This window comes from Delphinus delphis, chromosome 11, assembly GCF_949987515.2.
Source record: "Delphinus delphis chromosome 11, mDelDel1.2, whole genome shotgun sequence".
In the NCBI taxonomy this organism is placed as follows: Eukaryota; Metazoa; Chordata; class Mammalia; order Artiodactyla; family Delphinidae; genus Delphinus; species Delphinus delphis.
The window spans coordinates 50,594,767-50,620,217 of record NC_082693.1 but is presented as its reverse complement, the minus strand read 5'-3'; the positions used below and the strand labels follow the sequence as shown (position 1 = coordinate 50,620,217).

Genomic DNA, 25,451 nt, shown 5'->3' with positions numbered 1-25,451 from the left:
TCTTTAACATAAGCTTTTGCACTGAAGTCTTCTGCAGAGCAATTTCTCTGTGTAGCTTCTAATTAGCAATCACTATAACTTTCATGCTGTTATTATTTGCCAATAAACAGAGAGAAAGGGCAGCTTGGGTGGTCTTCAGGACACAATGTAACAACTAAAAAGAAGCCTCAGCACCTTCTCTTTAAGGTTCCAAAACTGATCCCCTGATGTCATTGGTATATAAATACTTAGACTAACCTCCTTAAATAAGTAAGCAATTTATAACAAAGAAATCAGAGGAGTTAAGGATTTAGATAACTGTCAAGTCAGAAATGCAGAATGTTACATGACCTAATTCCTTCTTCAGTTAAATCTAATTCAATTAATTTAGAAAAGAAACAATTTAGACAATCCTCTGGACAATCTAGTTTTGGAAACATAGATATGCATGCCCAATTAGAAAAATCCAAGCAAATGATTCTGTGTATGTTGAAAAAATCACTTCACAAATTTAAATGCAATCACTCACCTGGCAAATCCAACAGCGTGGTTGAGACAGTCTGCAAGAGATGCCTGCCTTTCTTCGTCCTGCGCCAGCATCAATTTTTCTAACAGAATTTTAAACTTCTCCATGAGTGGACTCAACAGATTCCTCATTAATGCCTGCTTCCGTTCTGCTGGGTACTCGCTATTAACAATCAGCACTCCAGCTGTCTCATAAATAAACAATTGATCATCGCTGCTCAACAAAGACTGGTAACCATTCTCCTAAAATGAAATTTAGTCTTATTGAAGTTTTTCTTTGTTCAGTTCCTCTCATTTAAATGAGAATAAGTACAAGAGGGACAGGAGATTTAATCTATCACATCAACTCATTATTAAAAAGAAGACTGAGTACTTATAAAATTTTTCCCAGGATCATATAATGGAAAACAAGTGGAATTAGAGGTCAAAAGATCATGGGTCTAATTCTACCCCTAACAAGACTTCATAAATGGTCATATAATGTAACTGTTAGTTTTCTAACTTGTTTTCTTTTGTAAAACCTATTTATTATTAGGAGGCTAACAATCAGGTATACAACGTGCTTTGAATGTTAGGAAAAAGGCCACACAAGTTAATACTTTCAAGAGTGTTTAAGAGTTAAATAACAATAAACACCACACAATAAACACACACATACACAACAGTTACTTTAGAACATCTGAAAATAAGACTGCAAGTGAAAAAAAAAGATCTCATTCAAGCATAAGCAAACATCTATATATTGATCCATTTTTATTAATGAGTTTGTTATTTTTTAATTAAATTATTTATTTTTATTTATTTATTTTTTTTGCGGTACATGGGCCTCTCACTGTTGTGGCCTCTCCCGTTGCGGAGCACAGGCTCCAGACGCGCAGGCTCAGCAGCCACGGCTCACGGGCCCAGCTGCTCCGAGGCCTGTGGGATCTTCCCAGACTGGGGCATGAACCCGTGTCCCCTGCATCGGCAGGCGGACTCTCAACCACTGCGCCACCAGGGAAGCCCGAGTTTGTTATTTTTCACATTTATGCAGTCTGAGAGGCCAGGAGGAGGGGGAAAATATCAGAGGCCCCTCTAGCTCTAACATTAAAGCTCCCTGTTCAGAAATTATTTAAAAGCCTTGTCTTAAAACAGATAAATTATGTGGCAGTCTTATTATTAAAAAAAAAAGACCTCATCTTTTAAAAGAGAATGTCCCTATTTATTTATTTATTTATTTATTTTTGCATATGCAGGCCTCTCATTGTTGTGGCCTCTCCTGTTGTGGAGCACAGGCTCCGGACGCGCAGGGTCAGCAGCCATGGCTCATGGGCCCAGCCGCTCCACGGCACGTGGGATCCTCCCGGACCCGGGGCACGAACCTGTGTCCCCTGCATCAGCAGGTGGACTCTCAACCACCGCGCCACCAGGGAAGCCCCCTATTTATTTTTTATATAAATTTATTTATTTAGGCTGCACTGGGTCTTAGTTGTGGCACACGGGATCTTTTAGTTGTGGCATGCGGACTTGTAGTTGCAGCATGCATGCAGGATCTAGTTCCCCAACCAGGGATTGAACCTGGGCCCCCTGCAATGGGAGTGTGGAGTCTTACGTACTGGACCACAGGGGAAGTCCCATGAAGTATTTTAATATATATGTTTCTTTAATATGTAGGCAAAGATAATTTAACCATATAATGTACTAGTAACCTTTCAAGCAATGAAATTATATACCTTTGTACCCTGAATACTGGTATTTATTTTTCAAAAACCCAAAATATTATTTTATGTTTAACACTTTTCAAGTGGCAGCTCTAGTAATAACTTTCATCAAAATGAAAAAAAAATGTCAAGGTCAGTATTTTGCTTTACACAAAAACATGTATCAGTCAAAATGTGCTTACAAAGTATCTCAACTTAAATCTGTCTAGTGAAATAAACACCGAAATATACAGATCAACCAGCATTTAAATTTTACCCCAAGCCAGAAGTTTCACAGAAAAACTTCAGTCTACCAGTAGCAGTCACTGAGAATGGCTAATGTGATCATAGTACTAAACAAAGAGAATAATTTAGAAACCGAATTTTCCTTCTCCAAAAAACACTTCACTGGCATTTAACAGTACAGAGAGCAGACCATATCTCACACTGCTAAATCTATCAGTCAAATTTTGATTCCTTTCTATTTCTATTACTATGTTTTGTTTACTGTATCTCAACAGAGTTTTGGTAAACAAAACTAACACTTGCACACCCTCCATCCACACTTTAAAAAACAAAAACAAAACAAACAAAAAAAACACCCAAAGGCATTAACACTAAAGGCTAAAGGGATATGTAGCCTCAATATTGGGGAAAACTTATCACTCAGAAGGATAGATACTTACAGGTGGAGAAAGTTCTAATAAATCTTGTATTCTATTCAGAATATCCTCAATGAAAGGATTCATTTGTTTACTGAATAAAGGCAAAAAGGAAAACCACAATTACATAAATAACAGTGCTTGGCAAAGTGCGGAAATGCCAAATCCCTCTTTAAGGCAGAACTAAAAAAAAAAGTTCAGTGCTAAGGTAGTCACATGTGATCATTCAGACTAGCTATGATTTTTTTAAACTACGATTTTATAAGCCTAAGAATAAGTAGTTTTCATACCAAAAGCTGGTACTAGTAAAGAACAATACAATATAAAACAGATTAAGTTCAAAATGTATTTCCAAGGAGTATCATCTTTAGAATTTCACAGAAGCCATAGAGTTATCTACAGCAGTAAAACCGTTAAGTAACTAATGTCATTAGTGATGACAGGTGTTACATACAAAAATATTCAAACAAATCACTGTTTAATGATGAACAAAGTACCTGGCTAAAGAGAAGGAAAAGAAATCGTAACATCATGATACAAAAAGGAACACCAAAATTTTACAAAAGCCTTAGGACGAAAAGACCAAATCTACCACAGACTCTTAGAAAATAATTTACATCTTACTTAACAATCTTAAAAACAAGAATTAAACATTATAGATGAAATTTTGTACTTACTTCAGAGATTTGACAAATCTAGAAAACAGGTAAGCAGTTCTGCTCCGTACTTTTGCACTAGAGTGCCGCAGACCCCTGTGATCTAAGAAAGCCATCTAAAGAAACAGAGACACTTTTACTATTTCTGTACTTATTTAAGGCTTTTATTGCTATTGTCATGACACATTTTTGTTCATACCAAATTCTACTTTTTAGCTCTAGAAGGGAAGAACTAGGTACATATAAAAAGTAAGCCTACACTACACACAAACAGGCCCTTGAGTATTTGTTTTAAATAACTGACTAGACACTCCATTTTAAAGGAATGGAGGAGGGGTTAGTGTCAGTGTGTTGAAGAGTTTTTGAGAGCTTCTGGCTCTGGAAAAAGTAATAAAAGAAAGATAGAATACTATCTGCTCATTAGCTGAAACACACGGAAAATAAAAGTTGAGAGTAAAGTGTATACTTACTAGTACACATGGAATGTGTTGAGGTTCAACTGTGAAAAACTTTTCATATCTAACAACAGTTTCGAAGAACTCCAATGTCACAGATGTGTGCTGGTAGGAACTAACTCCTGATGTTACCAACTGGAGCAGGAAAAAGTTAAGAAATCTATCCTTATTTACTACAACATCAAAATGTCCCAGTATTAACATATATTAAGCTCTAACAATTAAGGAACTCACATTAGCTTATATGAAAACAGAAAATTATGTTCAAAATAAATTATCTTTAGTATACTTACAGTTCGCATCATATCCTGCAAAGCACTAGCTTTTGAAACATCACCTGAGAAGTGAGCACCATGAGATACTGGAAGAGCTTCTGCCAACATATACAGCAATCTTATTGCCACTTCAACTTCCATAAACCTTGTAGTCTGCCAATTCCTACCAAGGTATATAATATGTCGGTGAAATCTGAATATAAACTTTCTATACAACTAGTGATGCACGGGATAAAAAGACACCAACCGAAGCCTCTTTAATTATTAAACCGTCACAGCAATTGTTAATTTTGCCAGGCAACATAATTCATATCACAAAAGTATACAAAACTAATGAAATCCATTTTATTGACATTCCAAAGAGCAGTATTTCCCCCCAAGAATCAAGATAAATCAGAGGCAAGTGCATTGTTTCAGAGATACACGTAAGATCTTCATAAGTAACATAAATTAATAAGTCACGTGAATCACTTATGGTAGACCATCATCAGGGAGAAAAGGAAAGAGGTGACTTGTTAGAAACAGCGTAACAAACTTACTGCAGGGTAGAACTAAAAACTCTGCGAACAGAAGCCAGCAGTAACTCGGGTGAAACTTGAGCAAGCCTGTCCAACAATAACTTCAGTTGTTTTCTGTATTCTACAAACATGGCTTCGTCTTCACCCTATGATATTTTAAAAATTCCATTAAAAAACATAAAAGATCTTAAAACACATAAAATGGTGAGTTCTCACTAGTTTTTGTATTTACAAATTTAATACACTTTTATTTTTTCATTAATATTTATTTATGTAGGAAAATGTACTATGCTCAGGAGCCTTTCCCCTCCTGCTCACAAATAATTATTTCTGAACACAGCCCTAGACCATGAAAGCCTAGAGCCAGAAATAGCATAGGGAGGATGTTAAAAACAAAAGTCTAACAGGAAAGAGTTATTGAGGGACAATTAAGCAAAGGACAGATAATGCAAGGCTTTGGGGAAAAAACAAAAACAAGAGTCTAAGCCAGGATGGGTTCATGTAGGGCTCTGTGAGAACTCTGGCATCTTATTTACACTCCTTGTATCTCACTGTCCACTTTAAGAACTGCAATAATATCACATGATTGAAGATATTATATGTAATGAGCCTAGCACTTCATAAGTGCATGGTGTGTTGGTGATCATCACCATTATTCTTTTACAGTTAGAAGTTTTTGAATGCCTGAAGTGGGTAACAGAACACGTTAGCACACAACTAGACAGTACATGCCATCATTGAGTTGCTAGAAAGCACCGATAACCCTTGTGATTGATGAGAAGCTGACTCACTGACAACCCTGGACAAGTCTTTAACCAGAACAAGTCCAGAGATGGTTAAGTACCTCATTCCTACTCTCCCACAGACAATTATGATCTGAGGTCCATCAACTGGGCTTCAACTGATCATTCTTACTAAATATAAAGTGAAATATGATCACCAATAATACTGTCAATATTTATGAAGTTCAATGCTACAAAGTGTTTTTAAAAGGGTCATTTTAAAGAGGGACAAAATACAAAAAAATGAAGGATTATGAAAGTTTCCATTAATTTCACCTAAGTAGAGGTCAATATAAACAAGACTAGGGACTTCCCTGGTGGTGCGGTGGTTAAGAATCCACCTGCCAATGCAGGGAACACGGGTTTAAGCCCTGGTCCGGGAAGATCCCACATGCCGTGGAGCAACTAAGCCCATGCGCCACAGCTACTGAGCCTGCGCTCTAGAGCTCGTGAACCACAACTACTGAGCCTGTGTGCTGCAACTACTGAAGCCTGCACGCCTAGAGCCTGTGCTCCGCAACAAGAGAAGCCACCGCAACAAGAAGCCCATGCACCACAAAGAAGAGTAGCCCCCACTTGCCACAACTAGAGAGAAAGCCCGTGAGCAGCAATGAAGACCCAATGCAGTCAAAAAACAAAAACAAAACCCCAAGACTAATTTTTTAAGATAATCAAAACTTGGAATATTAATTTGATGTAAGTAAACAAAATTAAAACTGATTTCCCCTCAATGCAAAATTCTTACCTCATTTTCAAAGTTATATTCTTCATCATAGGTTAATTTTTTCATAACGGCCAACATGATTGCCTAAAATTAAGAACAAAATACCTTTTGTCAGTCTCCTTTAATTTCATATAATTTGAAATTAAGCTACATTTCAAGGCAGACTGCAGATGTAGATTCTATTATTGGTTTAAAAGAAACAAAAAGAAGTCAATTACCTCTACATTAGCTTTTTGCTGATCAGAGAGCACTGTAAGCTGTTGAAAGAAAGCAACCATTTATTAGCTTTCCTAAAGTTATACTTGCTTATCAGAATATTTTTCTGATCAGTTAAGATCTTTTCAAACATGCACACAGCTTTTCTGGAGGACAGTTTGACAGTACATTTCTATATATGAAATGTACCTAACCTAAGATCTATCAATTTCACTTCTAGTCAGTAACTTGACATGTAGGCAAAGACATGTAGATGAATTTGATTTTAAAAGGCACTTATAAATGTATTCAGCAAAGAAGTAGATTATAGAACAGCAAAGTATGATCTCACTTTGTTTTTAAACAAGGCCAAAAAAGCCTAGAAATCCATTATGAGATACACAGTGGGACTATCAATACTGATACCAATTTTAACTTTCTTCATACCTATCCACATTGCCTAAAATTTCTTAAAATATGCATGCAGAAACATATTAGGTTTATAACAGAAGCTAAACTCAGTTTGGAAAAAAATTATTTTAAGCTTGACTCAATTCAACTAATTCTATGTAAATATCAATAAAATAGGAATGGCTCTCACCTAATGTCATAATGAGAAATCACTAATTCTTTAAAAGGCTACATGTTATCAATATAATATGGGAGGTTCATACCTTCTACATTTTAAGGTCTATTATTGGAAGCAACTCTCTAGGGGGAAACTTTTAATTGTAAAAAAAAAATTGTTTATAAGAAATGATGCATATGTAATTAAAATAACGAACCACGGGGACTTCCCTGGTGGTGCAGTGGTTAAGAATCCGCCTGCCAATGAAGGGGACACGGGTGTGAACCCTGGTCCGGGAAGATCCCACACGCCATGGAGCAACTAAGCCCGGGCACCACAACTACTGAGCCTGTGCTCTGGAGCCCGCTCGCCACAACTACTGAGCCCGCATGCTGCAACTACTGAAGCCTGCATGCCTCACAACAAGAGAAGCCACCAGAATGAGAAGCCCATGCACTGCAATGAAGAGTAGCCCCCGCTCGCCACAACTAAAGAAAGCCCGTATGCAGCAACGAAGACCCAACGCAGCCAAAAATAAATAAATTAAATAATTAAAAAAAAAAAAAAAGAACCATGTTTAACAAAATTTCTACTGTATTTAGAAATAAACAGAGGGGGCTTCCCTGGCGGTCCAGTGGTTAAGACTCTGCGCTCCCAATGCAGGGGGCACGGATTCAACCCCTGGTCGGGGAACTGAGACCCTACATGCCACACAGCCAAAAAAATAAATAAATAAAAATAAACAGATTCATGGAGTTCCCTGGTGGTCTAGTGATTAGGATTTGGCACTTTCACTGCTGGGGCCCAGGTTCAACCCCTGGTCGGGGAACTGAGATCCCGTAAGCCGTGCAAAGCAGCCAAGATTTAAAAAAAGAAAAAGAAATAAACACAGATTCAAAATAAAAAAAAACCCTAAACCTATAACTAATTCTGAAGCTTTTTAGTCTAGTGAATTTTAGAACCTGGCCATTTCTGTTTTTTGGCTAAGAAGTTTAAAGAAAAAAAAAAGATGAAAATACATTAATAATTAACAGTAAATGTCATTAGAGTGTAGAATTATGAGTATTTTCTTGTTTTCATTTTTCCTGTATTTTCCAATTCTCTATTGCTTTTCTATATTATCTACTGGACAAAAAGATTAAAATAAGGACTTACCTGTTTCAAAATATGAAGATAATCATAACAAAATCCAATAATGTTAGAAGAGATGTCATCATCCTCATGAACTAGGAGCTGCAACATCAGTGCCACCTTTGTTTCAATAGCTTGTAGTGCCTCTTGAGCATTCTTGATATCCCCATTCTTAATTAATTTAGTCCAGCTAACTATCAATGACTGTCCCATTCCATTTACCAGTTTAGAAAATCTGGCCAGGAAGTCAACATCTTCTTCCTACAAATGATCAATACTTCAATTTAAAACCAACCACCTAAGAGGGAAAACTCTAAACTTAGGTATGGGTCAAAGACCAATCATAGGAGTCATTTTTATTTTATTTATTTATTTTTAATTTTTTGCTGCATTGAGTCTTCATTGCCACGCACCAGCTTTCTCTAGCTGCAGCGAGCTGGGGCTACTCTTCGTTGCGGTGTGTGGGCTTCTCATTGCAGTGCTCTAGGCACGCGGGCTTCAGCAGTTGTGGCATTGGGGCTCAGTAGTTGTGGCTCATGGGCTCTAGAGCACAGGCTCAGTAGCTGTGGCACATGGGCTTAGCTGCTCTGCAGCATGTGGGATCTTCCCGGACCATGGCTTGAACCCATGTCCCCTGCATTGGCAGGCGGATTCTTAACCACTGTGCCACCAGGGAAGTCCCAGGAGTCATTTTTAAACTAACATTAGACACTAACAATTCTACCATTTTGACTGGGAAATCTTAAGAGTTTGAATTCTTCTACTATTATTATCCATTAGTACTAACTCTTCAAAGCAACTTTTTTTAATGATTATAGTCATGTAGACATTGCCAACTTATAAAAGCTTAAAAAAAAGAGATCTGGGCTTCCCTGGTGGTGCAGTGGTTGAGAGTCCGCCTGCCGTTGCAGGGGACACGGGTTCGTGCCCCGATCCGGGAGGATCCCACATGCCGTGGAGCGGCTAGGCCCGTGAGCCATGGCCGCTGAGCCTGCGCGTCTGGAGCCTGTGCTCCGCAACGGGAGACGCCACAACAGTGAGAGGCCCGCGTACCACAAAAAGAAAAAAAAAAAAAAAAGAGATCTGTGGTTTCAAAACCTTCTCTCTAAACCGCTGAATTTAGTAAATATGCTCTAATAAATTTAATGCTGCCATATTATGCTATGTATAAGAATTTACAACAGCCCTTTCTGATACTATTTAATTTGAACCTCAACTGCACTACAAAGAGATAAAACTGCTATTATAATAATCTGCCTAAGGTCACATCAGCACTAATTCTAGAACTTAAAATTAGGTTATTTTCATTAATTATCCTTATGATGTTTCCTACAGAAAGAGATTTTCACCTTCACCATTTTAAATCTTTTACCAGGGACTAAATAAGACAATTATCAGCAGTGTAAGAAAACACTACTATTTGTCAGCTAGGAAAATACCAGAGGTGTTGTACTCCGGACATATCAACAATACAAAGACTTCTCAGTAATTCTTTACCAATATCACAGGTAAAATTAAAAATAAAAACCTTCAAATTCAGTTTCTAAATTACTAATTTACCACATTCAGCCCTAATTCTGCTGACGCTAAACTTTAACAGCTCAAATGAATGTGATGAAAATATAACATTTATAATTAAGTCTAATTTAGGTCAAAATGCATTGCCATGCTTCTTAAAGTGTGGTCCATGAATCAGCAGTATCACAGAGAGTTTGTTAGAAACGCACAATTGTAAGTACCATCCCAGATCTTCAAGTTTAAGTCTGGTATAATCTATTGTTCAAGGCAAATGTTACAGATAATGTTATGGCTTTCTAGATACAATGTTTCATTATTATAACGTCAAGGAAGTTTCCAGCATTTAAAAACAAAACAAAAAGGAAAAGAAAAGGAAAGCATATTTAAATTACTGCCTATCCTAATTTGTTCTAACATTTTCAAAACCTTATACATAAATTTACTGACCTGGTCAATGCTGAAAAACCCAGCAGACTGTAATACTCGACACAAAGATTCTACTAGTTTCATTTTATCAACAGGATCCATTCCTTTATTTACAATTTCAAACAAACAATCACATGCTTCTTCCCGTAGAACTTCTATTGACATATGACCTAGCAGCATATTTATAAACCTGGCAATGGTGAAATAAAATTGTTACAATATTTTCAAATTCATGAGTTTTACATACTGTATTTTGTAGGTTTACATTTTTAAAATATAGGTTAACTTACCTATCATTGGCTATAAGGGATAAGTCTATCCAAGAGACATAAGCCCCAACTACTTCAAGGCACTGACATGTTACTTCTGAATTAGTATACTGATAGTTTTGTAGGATTTGGTACCATGATTCCACCAAGTTTGGAATGCACTGTTCCCTCATGGTATCTTTTATGAGAGTATTCCTACGAGCCTCCTAAAAGACAAAACAAAGTACCACATACACAATTAAAGTAGACTACCTCCCAAAATAATGTTTAACATCTGAATAATAGTCGCACACAGTAATTTCCTCACCACTAAACTTCCAGACTTGTTAACACATTCACTGCCGCTATTTCCTATTTATCTGCTCTAAAATCATAACCTGTGATTCTAATTCCTCCTTCCATTCTACTCATTTCCTCAGACACAATTTCTTATTAAATACAAACTATAAATAAACATTGCTTAGAAATCTTAACCATGTGATAAAAGTTATTTCTCAATATTATACAAATACTTAAAATTACTTAAGAGAATAGCAATTACTTAAATGTTACAAACATATTTGACATACAATGACCTCAAATTATCATACACATTTGAATTAAGCTATTTCCATTGTATTCTTTAAGAAAAAGGAGAAAGTTATATTGGGTAATACAGAAATAGAGAAAGACTAAGGTGATGGGCTATGTGACTAACTGAGAATACAGAAGAACCCAGCACTGATTCATAAGCAATGCTTTTTCCTCACTCGTTGACTATAAAGCAGTAGTAAATATAGGCCACATTTGTCTATAGATTCATAGGAAAAAATCAATTTGTGTATTTCTCTAGAGAAAGTTCTTGCCTGGTTAAAAAAAAAATCTGAATACTCTAATTTCACCCTATACCTGGAAAAAAAACCCAAGTTTAAATTCCTTTGTAAAACAAAATTCAAAACGTTGAGTAAATTTATAAGTATTCTTAATAAAGTTTTATCTCAAAAAAAACAATAAAAAACTCTTCTTGATCCTTTTATTATATGCCCACCACCTCCTACAATATCTACATTAAAAACTTAAAATTAATAGGAAGTTACTTGCCTCTGATGTATGCACCACATCACGATCCACCAACTCTGAATCAATAGCCATGAGAATTCGGAGGTACAGATCTACTCCCCTTGGATTTAGGTCCACTACTGAGAGAATGTCAAAAAAAAACTTGGGCCATTTAGTGAGATATTCTGTAACAAAAAGCAAGGCGAAGACTTGGGCTGCTTTATTTCGTATAAAGGTCTTCTCTGGTTGGGGATTCAGCATCTGACAAACAGGGAAATAGTTCATAAAATCAAATGTAAATGGAAAAGACTCAAACGTTGTTTTCCTATTTATCATTAATAGGCAAAACTCCACCAAACTTCACTAGGCTCTAGAACAGCTGTGCAACAAATATGCTTGAGAATTACCAAAGTTCTGAGGTGACTAGCCAGATGGAGAACAATCAAATGAACAAAGGTGCTAACCGTTACACCTCTCTCACACTTTCAGAGAAAAGTTTCACGGGCAGAGCGTTAGTAGTTCCTATAATTTTTTCTAAGAAGAAAAAAAATTCAATGATTTTTCTTCTACCTGCTTGCTCTTTAAGGAAAATAAACATCCTAGCTACACAACTGCTTTAATATGTTAAGATTAGCTAAAATTAATGAAAAAGAATGTACTGAATAAAGAACTCTATTGGCTCCTCTGAAAAGGGCTCTTTCTTAAGAGGCTGTCCAGGAGAGCTCACCTTAAGTGTGAACAGAAAAGCCACTCTTGTCAAGTAGTTAAAAACATATTACATTTTAAAACCAAAGTTTCCACCATGTGTCATGGACAGAATGACAGCTTCAATTATCAATATAATTTAAAGTTATTGCTAAGTTTTCATCTACCCATGATCTTCAAAAACAGCACTTTCTAAAAGAGCTACATGATGAAATGGAGGATAAATGAGTGACATTTTTGAGGTGAAGTTGCAAACTCTTGCAAAAATAAAAATTTAAATATCTGGCAATTTGAGGCACTAAATGTAAAAACTACTATTTTACCTGAGCTTGAAGCCAAGATATGAGTGTCTCCCTAATCAGTTGTTGTTGAACAGTAGTTAGTTCTGAATATCTGTTCAAAATAGGGAAGAAAAATAACAATGATAATGTTTAGTGTCTGTGGTTTTAAAAAAGTAACAGCCTCTTATAAATTTGAATGAGAAAATTTGTACAGCACTCGACTATCTAAAATTCCCTAAAACAAATTGGTAATACCTCTCATTACTGCTTTAAAGACAAGGGTGGGAGAGGCAGGTGGGGTATCAATACTGATCTTTGTTTTGTGGTTCAGTTCATGTTAAAACAAAATGGCAGCTACACAATTTTTCAGACGAAAATACACCCATGGTCTCAGGTCTGTGGTTTACAGAATAAATCATTAGGCAAACTAAGGATCCCCAGAGCAGCAATTGACTGTTTTTACTTAAATTAGGCAGGGGTTCTAAATACAAGTGCCCACACTGCCACTCAACTCTAACAGAGAGTCATTGTTCAGAGAAACAGGCTCAGTATTGCTAGATCTTCTAATTTCTTCCAGAGAAGCTGGAAATCTACTTTTTTCCTGTGAAATGACTGGATTTTTATATGTAACCAATGAACTCAGTATTTTTAAAACACTTTTTGGGATAAATCAAAATACATCTATGAGCTGGATATGACATATACCATCAATTTACAACCTATGTTATGGTGTCCCCAAAGACGGAAAAACTAATTTAAAAAATGGCCTCTCGGGACTGCCCTGGTGGCGCAGCGGTTAAGAATCCGCCTGCCAATGCAGGGGTCACGGGTTCAATCTCTGGTGCAGGAAGATCCCACAAGTCACAGAGCAACTAAGCCCATACACAACTACTGAAGCCCGTGCGCCTAGAGCCCGTGCTCTGCAACAAGAGAAGCCACCACAATGAAAAGCCTGGGCACCACAACGAAGAGTAGCCCCTGCTCGCTGCAACTAGAGAAAGCCTGACTGCAGCAACAGAGACCCAACATCGTCAAAAAGAAATTAATTAATTAATTATTTTAAAAGTTAAAAAAAAAAAGCCCTCTCCCCACAAATCTCAGGGAGAAAAGCCTTACTTGTATTTAACTTGATGTTCTAGTACTTGAAAGCAGAAAAATTTAATGTGATCATCACTGAAAAAGAAAAAAAAAGAAAAATTAGATAAGCAGAATATGAATTAGGGAAAACAAATCAAAGTTAAAATAGTAATGAATAAACTACAGTTGAAAAGTTTCTCAAACTAAACCTTTGGCTTATTGATCTCAAGTTTTACATTCACATCCATTTGTTTAAAAAGCTAAGAGAACTTTTTATGTTATACAATATTCAATGGAAATCTGGCAAATGGAATAACCAAAAAAATTTGAGCTGCATTTTAAGTACATACAGTGCTTTTGCAAACAGAAGGCGTTCCCCCTAAATTCTAGACGTTAGGATTCCCAGAACAACTTCTACGTTTTACAATAGAAAGGCTAGATGTAAAATTACAAATGGTAGGACAGCCAGAGACTGAGTCAAACCAGAAATGGTCATCAAAGTCATACTTAAAAGTTCTACTGCAGTCAAATCCAAAGCAAGCGGAGTCACCCAGACTGGCAGTCCAGCCCCCAAAATTCATACAGAAAACCAAGTTACCAATATATTGCCCTTATAAAAGGGGAGTAAAAACCAACACCCACCCATCATCCACTTCCAACTGTGTCTCTAGGGGTGACGGCAGAGCTGCAGTGAGCCAGCTACAAACTCTGACCAAGTCCCGTTAGTGAACAACAATCTGTTCACCTTAATACAGTTGGTCTAGGCCAGGCTTAGTCATGGAACAATTTTTCATATACAAAGCTGACTAGTCAATACAAGAATGGAGGTGTTATCTTCATTTAGACTACATCAATTAACCAAAAAACAATAATAATTTCACACTTAAGAAAATGAAACTTAATTTTTTAAAGTTTTTTAAAAAGTTACATTTAATTTGCATCTCTTCTAAGACCCTAGGGTTTCTAATCTTATCATGGATGGCACTGAAGCTTTAACTAATTATGTGACTTAGATCTTCCACTCAAAATATAAACTATAGGGAGCCTTTAATTAAAAGCCAGCCCTTATTTACTCTAAGACATATAGATATTCTCAAAACCAACTTTCACTAAACTGGAGCACTTCCTTTTGGCTATAAAATGTAGTGACTGATATCCACAGCATGCCAAGAACTCTAGCTAGGAGTCATCACTGACCTCTATAAACTTCTACTCCCACTAGTAGAGTTGTTTATTTACAACTAGTCAGCTGTGTTTCCCCAAGCCTCACTATGTGTGTTGTACTTCTTTTGTATGTAAGTAACTTAATTATCATATAAACTAATGAAATGAGTATGATGACAGTTTATATTTTCATAAAAATTAAGTTGAATGCTTTAGAAAGAGTTCATAGGAAGTCACACTGCAGGGGGAAAACCTTGGACCTATGTGATGTGAGACAGATAACTTGGAGAGATAGGAACAAATAAATAAAAAGTTTAGAAATCTGTACTCACTGTTCCTCAATCCACTACAGGGACCCAAAGTGGACATTACAGAGGATCAATTATGGGTGTGATCAACGTTGAGAATGATGAAGTGAATGTTAGTGGCATATATGCAAAGAAAAGTCCTTGGTCCAATATCAAAAGATTAGTAACTAAGTGTTTATATACTTTAAATTAAAATTAAAAATTAAGATATATAAAATTTTTGATTACCTCCTTTACCAACTTTTTAGAAAACCAACTACCCCTCCCCATCATAAGAAGATAAGAAGTTTCTACTGTATAGAAACTATATGCCACTTGGGATCTACTGCCAGGTACTCAGAATAAGGCAAAGGATATTTTAATGAGAAGTCAATTCTGGAATGGCCAAATTATTAGTTTACTATTTTTCTCATTTCTACAGTGAATAGTTTTCCAAAATATAAGTCATAAAATGTTTTTATGAAAACATTTTCCAAACAGGTAAATGTAACAATCCTGTCGAGTTCACAAAAATTTAAATTCTCCTACAAATCACGCAAATTTTGTTTTAGTCACCTGTACGTCCTCTGGGCCAGAGCTTCTGCACACACTTGCCAGGCATCTGGGGAAATCTTTAACTGCTCAAAATAGGCCAGGGCCTGTAAGATTGCAAAGCAGAAAATGCATTTGGAATAGTCAATCTCAATTCTCTGCCAATACTCGATAAAGTTTTCTGGGAGTAGCAAAATAACAACAAAAAAGTGACTAAATAAAAAATAGCTAAACATTGAATTCAGGCTTCTGAGTATGTGCAACTTAGTGATCATTCCTAGGAAAAAAGGTTAAGTAAAAAACAAATTCCATCAGTTGGATACTCCAACCTGTTTCTTTACAGGAAAGGAGACAACACAAAAATGCCCTGCAGGTATCTATGAATTATTAGGAAGATCAAAGAGAAAACACTCAAGTGCTGTGTCAAGTGCTATACTACTGAGGTATATGCAATTATAAAATGGTATATAAACAATATTTTTCCTATTTAATAGCAAACATACTATTAAAGAGGTGATTATAAAAGATGAAACATACTCTGTAGGTCATTTGATCTACTGTTTAACAGAAAAGGAGAGTTATTTAAAATCTTCAGCTATATCATGTAAGTTTCCTAAAAAGTGAGATTAAAGTCGGAGTTCAAGTGCTTGATATGAAGTTTGCAGAAGTACCAAATAACTGAAATGGTCAAAGTTTTAGGAAATGTGTTTCTCATCCCTGTATTCGCGAATTCTGGGGCCTGTCATAAGAGCAAGTATACTCTAGACTGGATGCAGCACCAAGTCCATATGCTCTCTACCACTGTTGGGAAAATGGGAGTGACTTCTGCCACTTTTCCATTAGTATGTTGCAACTGGAATCAATGACAGATGCAGGTTTCACACATGACAATGGACAAACAGTAATCTCACCAACTTGTAAAAAACATCTCAGTCAGGAAAATAACACATAATCTCTAGAAACACTGCTAAATGATTTTAAAGCAATTACATACTGATATAAACCCTGAAATTAAGTTAGAAACAATATTAAGCCTTAGAGGAACCTAATTTCAATTAGTCAGTATATATTTTTTAAATGTGGTTTGTGCCCCATCCATGATGAAGACAATTTTATTGGTCTTGATCAGCAATTTTTAAAATGAAACAATACAGAATATCAGACTGCACTGCACCTAGCAAGAATAACTATTATTTTGTGTAACTTGTCTTAGTCATGTATGTATATGTCATATATTCATGTGTATATGTGTCTATGTTTACATATATATATACACACTCACACACACATATACTGTCAAGATATAAAATTATTTTTTCCTTTCAGTTAGAGGTTAAAAAAAAATAAGAAGCAAAAAATCCACTGTATTTAGGTGATAGTTTCCTGTGTTATGTAACTATGAATGAGGGAATGGGTTTTCAGACGTGGTCTCAGTGGCTGCTCCCACTGACAGAGGACCAGATAAATGAACGTGAGCAGATGAAGAAGATCACCAAATACTATCTTAAGTGTAAGTAACAGCTATCTTTAGAAATTAAGAATATAGGAACCCAAGCAGCTGCAAAATAATCTAGTTCAGGTGTCTAACAATATCTATTCCATGAAACCTAGAGTTTCCTTTAGGAATACCCCAGGGGCCAGGGCAGGGGACAATGCTGAAGTCAATCGTATACTGCATTACCACCTAATATTTCACTTACCAAAAGAGGAGGGGGAGGTGTGATTCAGCTGCTAGAATTGTCACTGACATACCATTTTCTTTCTTTCTTTTTTTTTTTTCAGTACGCGGGCCTCTCACTGTTGTGGCCTCTCCCGTTGCGGAGCACAGGCTCCGGATGCGCAGGCTCAGCGGCCATGGCTCACAGGCCCAGCCACTCCGCGGCATGTGGGATCTTCCCGGACCGGGGCACGAACCCGTGTCCCCTGCATCGGCAGGCGGACTCTCAACCACTGCGCCACCAGGGAAGCCTCATTTTCTTTAAATAATAGCAAGTTTTAAACCAAAGACAGATATTCTATTTTTTTAAGTGATAATAACTTGAAAAATTTCAGTTTTAGCTAGTCTTTGCACTCTGAATCCATGTGATACTAGCATCAAAAAAAACCTGTGGCAATGACGAACAAGTCAAAGCTTTTATCACCCAGTTCTCTCTCGTACCTTCTTTGTAACGCTCCACTGTCTCTAAGTGGCAACAGAGTCAGTTCAGCTACTTACTGCCCATGTAGAAAACAGAGAACTACAGACAGACAATTGGGAACCAGGGTTGGTAGTCATTTATCTTACTACGAAACTGAATTAAGTTCCCACTACTCCTGAATTCCAATATCAGGACTATCAGAACTCACTTTTCCTTCAGATTCCTTGTTTTTCATCCTAATTGTTATGCAGGCTGGCCTAATGGGATATCAAATTAAGCCTGCACCAGGATGCCTAACATAAGCCTGTGACTGATAGAACCCATTTTTATTGATTAAAAACCTAACTTCTATATTAAAACCACTGCCAGTGTACTAGTTTTACTTTTCTGAAAAAGAAAATCATGGCACATTTAAAAAAAAAACCTGTCGGATGGTGGAATTTAATTATAAAACAAAGGATTTCAAAAAAGGAACGTAAAAAATAACAAGTTTATTTAATAACTAAACAAATAGTCAAAGATTTTAGTTATAATAACTATGAAGTACCAAGCCAGACTAAAGGTACAGGTCTGTGATGCTTCGACTATGTGACTAAGGGTTTGAAGGCAGGTAGCTTACACTCCCATGAAAAGAAATATTTGTCCATACACAGAAGACATGGACTTTTAATGACTTTTCATGTCCTAACCAGTTTGATAGGTATCTTGTAATTAGCTATTTAAATCTCAATTCTTACTATTTACCTCCATCTGGAGGGCTGGTAACTTCTTTTAACATACTATGCTGGAAACCCCTGGAAATTTTTTACTACTTAAAAAAATCTCTGCTTAAAAGCAGAAAAATTGCTATTTTTTGTGAAATTGTTAAATTGCTATTTTTTGTGAAACTGTTAACCTCGTTTAGCTCATTTATAAAAAATATTCTTTGGGGCTTCCCTGGTGGCGCAGTGGTTGAGAGTCCGCCTGCCGATGCGGGGGACACGGGTTCGTGCCCCGGTCCGGGAAGATCCCGCATGCCATGGAGCAGCTGGGCCCGTGAGCCATGGCCTCTGAGCCTGCGCATCCAGAGCCTGTGCTCTGCAGCGGGAGAGGCCACAACAGTGAGAGGTCTGCGTACCGCTAAAAAATGAAAAAATAAAAAAAAAATAAAAAAAATCTTTGTTATGAGAAGTAGAAAGAAGAAAATGACTCTCCATCCACTTACCTTATACTTCAAACCACCCACGCATCTTTAAAAAATTTAATTATAGGCTTGCTCTCTAGATTCTTCTATCATTCAGCCATAGTCATGATTACAGGTGTAGGCTAAATTATGTTTAATTGTTTATACTTACCCAAATATCCCAGCACCTCATAATGGATTCTTTGTCATGTGATCATTTTACATAACCTGATGGCATATCATAACTGCTTACTTACATGTCTAAATAACAAGGATGTTAACTATCACTAACATGAGGGTTAAGCAACTTGTTTAGACCAAACCAAGCAATGGGAAAATATAATATGTACACCGGCTACTATGGAAAGTCCCTTGAACAATCCTTTGCATTACAACTTTTAAATAATTAGAAATAGTGATGTGACATAAAGACCTGCCTTGAATTACATGAGATTTTAATACTTTTAAGCCAACTTAAGAGAAAATAAATCACAATCACTCACTGTTTCTGTATTCAGAATATAGTCAAATACCTCAAATTTGTTTCTCTATTCATTTCCACCCAAATTAGACCTTTATCAGATGTATATTTTTGATTCAAGTCCTCTAATGCAAATCTTCCCGTAACATGCTTTAAAAAATGATTAAGCCGACTTAACTTACCCTTTGCCTGAAGTCTGAATCAGCATTTGGATTTAGCCCTAAAAGAGCCTGTTCATCCATCCCTGCTGCTATACTTGGAGTTTTCTGATTACAATAGGCGTGCCCTCTGATCCCACAGAAGAATCCACAAACATCTGCACACACACACACAAAGTTGAAAGAAAACAATACTTGATAAACAAAATAGATGCTTATCCAGAATATCATAACAAGCGGTAACATTATGCAAAGAAGTTTAAGAGTTAAAAGAACTTCTTTTGAACCTATCCAAATTACAACTAAAGGAGCCTAAGTCTCAGAAGATTGGGTCTGCTAAATACTCCGCTAATGTGTAATTTCTAAAAATCTAAGGTATGCCATTAAGGTTCTCAAATGTTTTTCTTCAAGATCATCAATAAAGTACAGAAAGTCATTCTTTTTCTTGAAATAGAAGTATCTAATTTATGTTATTACCATCTCCAGTAAAATGCAATTGTGCAACTACATTAAGTTTAAAAAAAGACAAATCCAGATCATCTTATTACACTAATTATAATACTTGCTTACTGCCATTTATCAATATCACAATCCTTTAAAAAAAATTAGAATGGCTGACTAAATACAGATCTCAGAGTGCCTTTCTGGAGAGTCTACCAAGTACTTCAGGAGAAGTCAAATGAAAAAGGAGCTAAAGAGTGAAAACAAGTCATTTAGCTTTTGAAAAATGGGCTAGCTCTTTTACAGATCTCTGCTCTTGCCAGCCCAATTCCAGAAATGTATTTCAAAAACTGTTTTCTAACAGTAGCTATAAAAATTGACAACACTGATTTTTCTTATTTAAGAACTTTTTTTAGTCTCCGGAAAATACTGCATTTTTTCACAATATAGGGTCTAACATTCTCAAGTAAGAACATGACCAGCCCTAAAGGCAACTTGGTTTCTGATAAACTGTTTATTTATCTGCAGAAACAAAAAACAAACTCTACCTGAGGTAGGGAGACCAGATCTTACTACTCCTATTAAAAGGTTGTAAGGCTTTTTTAAAAAAAAAATTATCATAACCAATTAGACCATAACTGATCTAACCAAAGAGAAGATCAGAGCCTAAAGGGGTCAAGTACCTAAATGGGGGATGTGGTGTGGAAGGGGTCACAGCCTTTCGGGAATGGTAAGACCAGGATCAGATCCAGGTTAGAAGACTCCTACTACAACATGCTTTTCTGTCTCCCTGGCTCTGCCTGAGTCAAATGATAAATCAGGATATATGCTGAGAGCCTTGGAGAAGAAAGCTTGACCCCTTCTCTTACGATTACCATCATACTTGCAGACTACAGAGGGGCAGTGTAACTCCCCACTGCCCTCAGGATTAAGATCCAAACACTTTTCAACGACTCCTCACCATTCTGCACCCTAACCCAGCAAGGCCAGTGGTATTCTGCCTTTCATCTTCTTTGGACACATTGCTCTTTCCTTGTTACTTAGTTAACCTCTGCTTGTTCTTCAGAATTCAGCCTAGAGGTCACCTCTTTCAAAAACGCTACTTTGACCTCTATTGTTCAACTCTCCCAAACTGGATTAGATGCCCCACCTAAATGCTGATACATTGTCACTGTCTGCTTACTACTTTTCTCTCATTAACCTTAAAGGGAAGGAGGGACTGTCTATTTGTCACTGTGTCCCTAGGACATAATATAACATACATTTTGGATTTGGAAAGACCTGTATTGGTACTCTGATCTTGTCATTTTCAAACTAGGGCCACATAGACAACTACCAAACCTGAGAGAGAGAGCCCTTTCTATGAAACGGGAAAAAGAGCATCTGACTCATAAAGTTGCAAAGACTTCAATGAGATAAGGTATGTAAAAGCATGCCTGGCACCTAGTGGGTCTTCAATAGCTTATCTATCATTCAGAGCTAGGCACACGGGGGAATGGGAACTACTTGGAGTAATCTAGATTTCTTTTTTTTTTTTTTTTTTTTTTTTGCGGTACGCGGGCCTCTCACTGCTGTGGCCTCTCCCGCTGCGGAGCACAGGCTCCGGACGCACAGGCTCCGGACGCACAGGCTCAGCGGCTATGGCTCACGGGCCCAGCCGCTCCGCGGCATGTGGGATCTTCCCGGGGCACGAACTTGTGTCCCCTGTTTCGGCAGGCGAACTCCCAACCACTGCGCCACCAGGGAAGCCCTAGATTTCTTATACTAGTAAACTGGCATTTTGAACAGATGGAAAACCAAAAAGGTACTGTTGAAAATTTGATGACAATTCCCCTGAAAAATGCACACACAGAAAGAAAAGACAATCTGAATTTCTATGAATCCCAGATTAAGTCCTATAAAAGATTCCTTGAATTTGGCATGGCTTTAGGGAAAATTGCGTAAACTTGGTCACTCCGATTCTACCAAGGGAAACAGCAAGTGGTCCTAAGTAAAAACATCGCAAACAAAACAACTTAAGGAAACAAAATTTGTTACAGTTGTCAGCACAGAAAGAATCCCCCACGGAGAAGGCACTTGGATAATAATCAACATGCAATGGTAAATTACTTACATGTATGCAAAAAACGGAAAAGTTACAACCTCTGCAAAAAGGTGACAATGTTCCCAGTAAAAGGTTGTGCATAATGTTCTAACACCGCATAGCGGTGCAGGCTTAAACATTTGTTACAATGTGATAAACACTTCAATTACGCATCTAGCAAATGTTCCGGGGGAAGGCGAGCAACATACTCGAAATATCAAGCCCTAACTCTCCCATGTATAGCCATTAAATCAAGAGTCAAAACAATCTGGAAAAATTCCTCTATACCTACTGAAGACTGATCAAAGACCAGGACTGAATCTTTCCAGCCTTTTAACACCACTCTGACAAGTCGCTTTAATAAAACGTAACTTCCCTCAGTAACAACTAGCACTTTCAAACAGTGCTAGTCGTTACAATTAGCACTTTCAAAAGGTACTCCTTTTTTCGGGTTACAGGGAAACATCACGCTTCTCTACTCCTGCAGAATTGTGAGGAAGGGAAAAGCAAAAATGGCGTGCCGTGCTGGCAAATTACTACACAGAAATAATACTTTTTTTTGTCCTGGGACGGGGGTCGGGGGTGGGGTGGGAGGAATCAAGTCTGAGGTCTCTGCAGTTGAAACTGGTGGGACACGCTACAAGTATTACAAACGGGCTCGGCCACTTTTACTATATCGGGGGCCACAGGCAATGGGGGCCCTCCTCGGCCGGCCTTGGCCCCTTCCTTCCCCCGGATCCCTCCCCTAAAGGGAGCCTCGTGGCAACTCGGGTGATGAAACACCCGGCAACGAGCGGCCACGCACTGGGGACGCGCTCAGCCTCGGCGGCCGCAGCTTGTACCCACCCCCACCCAGTCCGCCCAGCCTCTGGGAGCATCGCCATGCAGGGCCCGACCCGCACCACTCCCCGACATGGGGGATCCCCGGGCCAGTCCTCCCGGCCAACTTCCCCGCAGCCTCGCGTGGACCGAGTCGGGTCCGAGTCCCGCCCCGAGCCCCGAGTCACCTTCCCTATCACTCCATCCCGCCTCCCAGCCTGCACTCCCGAGGGCCGGTCAGCAGAGCGGAGCGGCGCCGCAAGCAGGGAGCAGGGAGAGCGGCCCTCGTCCTTGTCACCGTAGTCCTCCGCCACGGCCGCAGCGCTAACCCCGGAGACAGAGCTGGCCGGGGCCGCGCGCCTCTCGCCGCTCCGCGTCCCCTGGCGCCTTCTATTGCGTGGCGTCGGGCAGGCAAGCTAGCAAGCTGGCAGGCGGGATCGGCGCCCCAGGAAGGGAAAGAGCGCGAGGGCCAGCTAACGCTGCTGCCGCCGCCGTCGCCGCTGAGTCAGCGCGAAGCGCGCTCCCCGCGTCGGAGCCGCGCGGACCAAAGCCAGCAGCCTCCTGGAGAGTGCGGACTACGGCCCGCGAACCCGGACCGAGAGCCTACAACTCCCAGCATGCAATGTGCAGGCGACACTTCCGGGCGATGGGGCGCACGCGCTCGCCGGGCGCTCGCCAGGAGACGTGGTCGCCGGGGTCTCTGGTGCATGCTGGGATGGGGGTTCGTGGGAGTCTGTCCCGGCTGTAGAGTCCCTTGCTGTTTCTGCGCCGGTACAGAGACCCAGGGTTGGGTTTGCTTAGCACGTTCCGTAAAGGCTTAGGTAGGTAGTTGGCACGTTAGAGTATGGAGCTCCGGAGAGCCTCACCACGTGGTCCAAACCACGTGTGAGTCAGTTGTTTAATTATTCTCTTTCGCGGTCCCACGTGTTCCCCCGCGTGAGGATCCTCCGAGGAGCGATGAAAATTTTTAATTTTCTTTTTAAACGTACCAGTATTTGTCATTCGTGAAAAGAAGGAGCACTTTCTTAGGAAGTCCTATTCGTAGGTTCCTTCTGTGATACTGTTACTTCGTTTATTCATTCACCGATTAGCTTATTAATACTGAGTAGAGGTAGTGTGGGCACAAGCTGTGTAGATTTGGATAACAGCTCGCCCCACTCCCGTCACCTACCACCCCGCTCACTAGTTGTTAACCTCAGTTTCAGGCGCGTTACATAATCTATCTGTACTTAAGTTTACTCATCAGTGAAACGGTGGATGATAATCATATTGACCTCAAAGTGTTGTTGGCAGGATTAAATTAATACATGTGTTTGGCATACAATAGGTGCTCGTTATTTAGGTTTCATTGTTGATTGTTAAGTATGTACTGAATACAGACTAGGTTGCCCTCACTGGAACTACAGTGAAAAACAAAACTTGGGGGAGGGGAATGGAAGGAAAAGTAGAATAAAATTAATGTTACCATTTAACAGCTACATTTATTTAGTGACCGGCCATGTGCGAGACACTGCACCAGGCATTTCATATATAAAGTATCTCGAATCACTTTTGCATCACGCTTTTAATTTACTCGTTTAAAATGTCAGGCTAGGATTCCTGTGCTATTACAGTGTATCCCCAGCGTCTAGTACCATGCCAGCCTGTAGTTACAACTCAATAAGTGAACAATACGGAGGCCTAATGCTAATCGTGGTCTAAGTGGCTCCAAAGTCTGTCATATGTTCAGTGTATTCCACTGTATCATCCTAAAGACCCTCAAAATACAGTCTATTGTATTGTTACCATCTATATTTGCCTTTTTCATTTGTAAATTTATTTTGTGGATACTTCATATGGGGAAGTTTATCTACAGCTTATCTAGTATCTATAGCTTATCTACAGTTTATCTAATAACACTGGCCCTTTATGGTAGTTCAAATACCTAGGATTGTAAAAAACCTCTGAATTTTGTAAATTCATGTTATTTCGTAACAAATAAAGAAACTACTTGGAATCTACCTGAAGAGGATCTGAGAGGGATATTAAATTTGACCATTCTGTATTCTGGTTCCCCCATCCATAAAGGAATGGACAGTTTCCCATCTCAGACTAACATAAAATGCCAGTTATCAAAATGTTGACAAAGAGCTGTGATTATTTTAACTTAAAGCATGTGTGCTTGCACATGGCAATGCTTGTATGTACTAATTGGCAACATTTTGGAGCATTTATTATGTGCCAGAAACAGTCCTGAATGTTCAGATGTTAATCCTCACAACAAGGTACTATCATTACCCCCATTTTATAGATGAGGAAACAGCAGTGCATAAAAGTTAAGTAGCAGAACTGGGATTCAAATGCGCATAGTCTGGCCCTAGAGTCTGTGCTTCTAACCCCTGTCTCTCAAATGAAGGTCCACTAAACGGTGATGACGCTGTAGAACTATTGTGCTAAGTCAATTTTTCTTCCTATAAATATGGTGAGGCACCTCTCTTATAAAAATAAAACATTGTTCCTGTCCCATATTTCCCTTTTTTTTCAATTGCCAGAAAGAATTAGGGTAGATAACATTTATATATTTCATTATGGTTTACAATATGTCTCCATATAACTTTTCTAATTTGTTCCTCTTAACCTTGTAGGGATGGAGCAGATATCATGATCATGATCATGATCATCATTTTTAATTTATGGAAAAGGAAACAGGGGCTTCCTTGGTGG

General features: G+C 38.4%; 1 protein-coding gene across 6 annotated transcripts in view; it reads right to left on the bottom strand.

Moving 5' to 3' along the window:
* XPOT (exportin for tRNA) overlaps positions 1 to 23,316 on the bottom strand; it is a 38,313-nt gene extending 14,997 nt beyond the window's left edge. The window contains exons 1-17 of one of the 6 annotated variants that reach the window (XM_060025154.1): positions 23,047 to 23,316; positions 19,430 to 19,563; positions 15,491 to 15,573; positions 13,503 to 13,559; positions 12,429 to 12,498; positions 11,443 to 11,661; positions 10,384 to 10,568; positions 10,115 to 10,283; positions 8,174 to 8,410; positions 6,474 to 6,512; positions 6,277 to 6,339; positions 4,771 to 4,895; positions 4,250 to 4,394; positions 3,972 to 4,091; positions 3,523 to 3,617; positions 2,870 to 2,939; positions 509 to 747 (exon numbers count right to left, since the gene is read on the bottom strand). In XM_060025154.1, coding sequence (XP_059881137.1) covers positions 509 to 747; positions 2,870 to 2,939; positions 3,523 to 3,617; positions 3,972 to 4,091; positions 4,250 to 4,394; positions 4,771 to 4,895; positions 6,277 to 6,339; positions 6,474 to 6,512; positions 8,174 to 8,410; positions 10,115 to 10,283; positions 10,384 to 10,568; positions 11,443 to 11,661; positions 12,429 to 12,498; positions 13,503 to 13,559; positions 15,491 to 15,573; positions 19,430 to 19,489 — 1,976 coding nt within the window. In that variant the 5' untranslated portion in view covers positions 19,490 to 19,563; positions 23,047 to 23,316. Of the gene's footprint in view, positions 1 to 508; positions 748 to 2,869; positions 2,940 to 3,522; positions 3,618 to 3,971; positions 4,092 to 4,249; positions 4,395 to 4,770; positions 4,896 to 6,276; positions 6,340 to 6,473; positions 6,513 to 8,173; positions 8,411 to 10,114; positions 10,284 to 10,383; positions 10,569 to 11,442; positions 11,662 to 12,428; positions 12,499 to 13,502; positions 13,560 to 15,490; positions 15,574 to 19,429; positions 19,586 to 22,936 lie in introns of those variants that run through there. The other 5 variants (XM_060025152.1, XM_060025155.1, XM_060025153.1 and 2 more) reach the window with 5 other exon arrangements.
* Between the last annotated feature and the right edge of the window lie 2,135 nt (positions 23,317 to 25,451).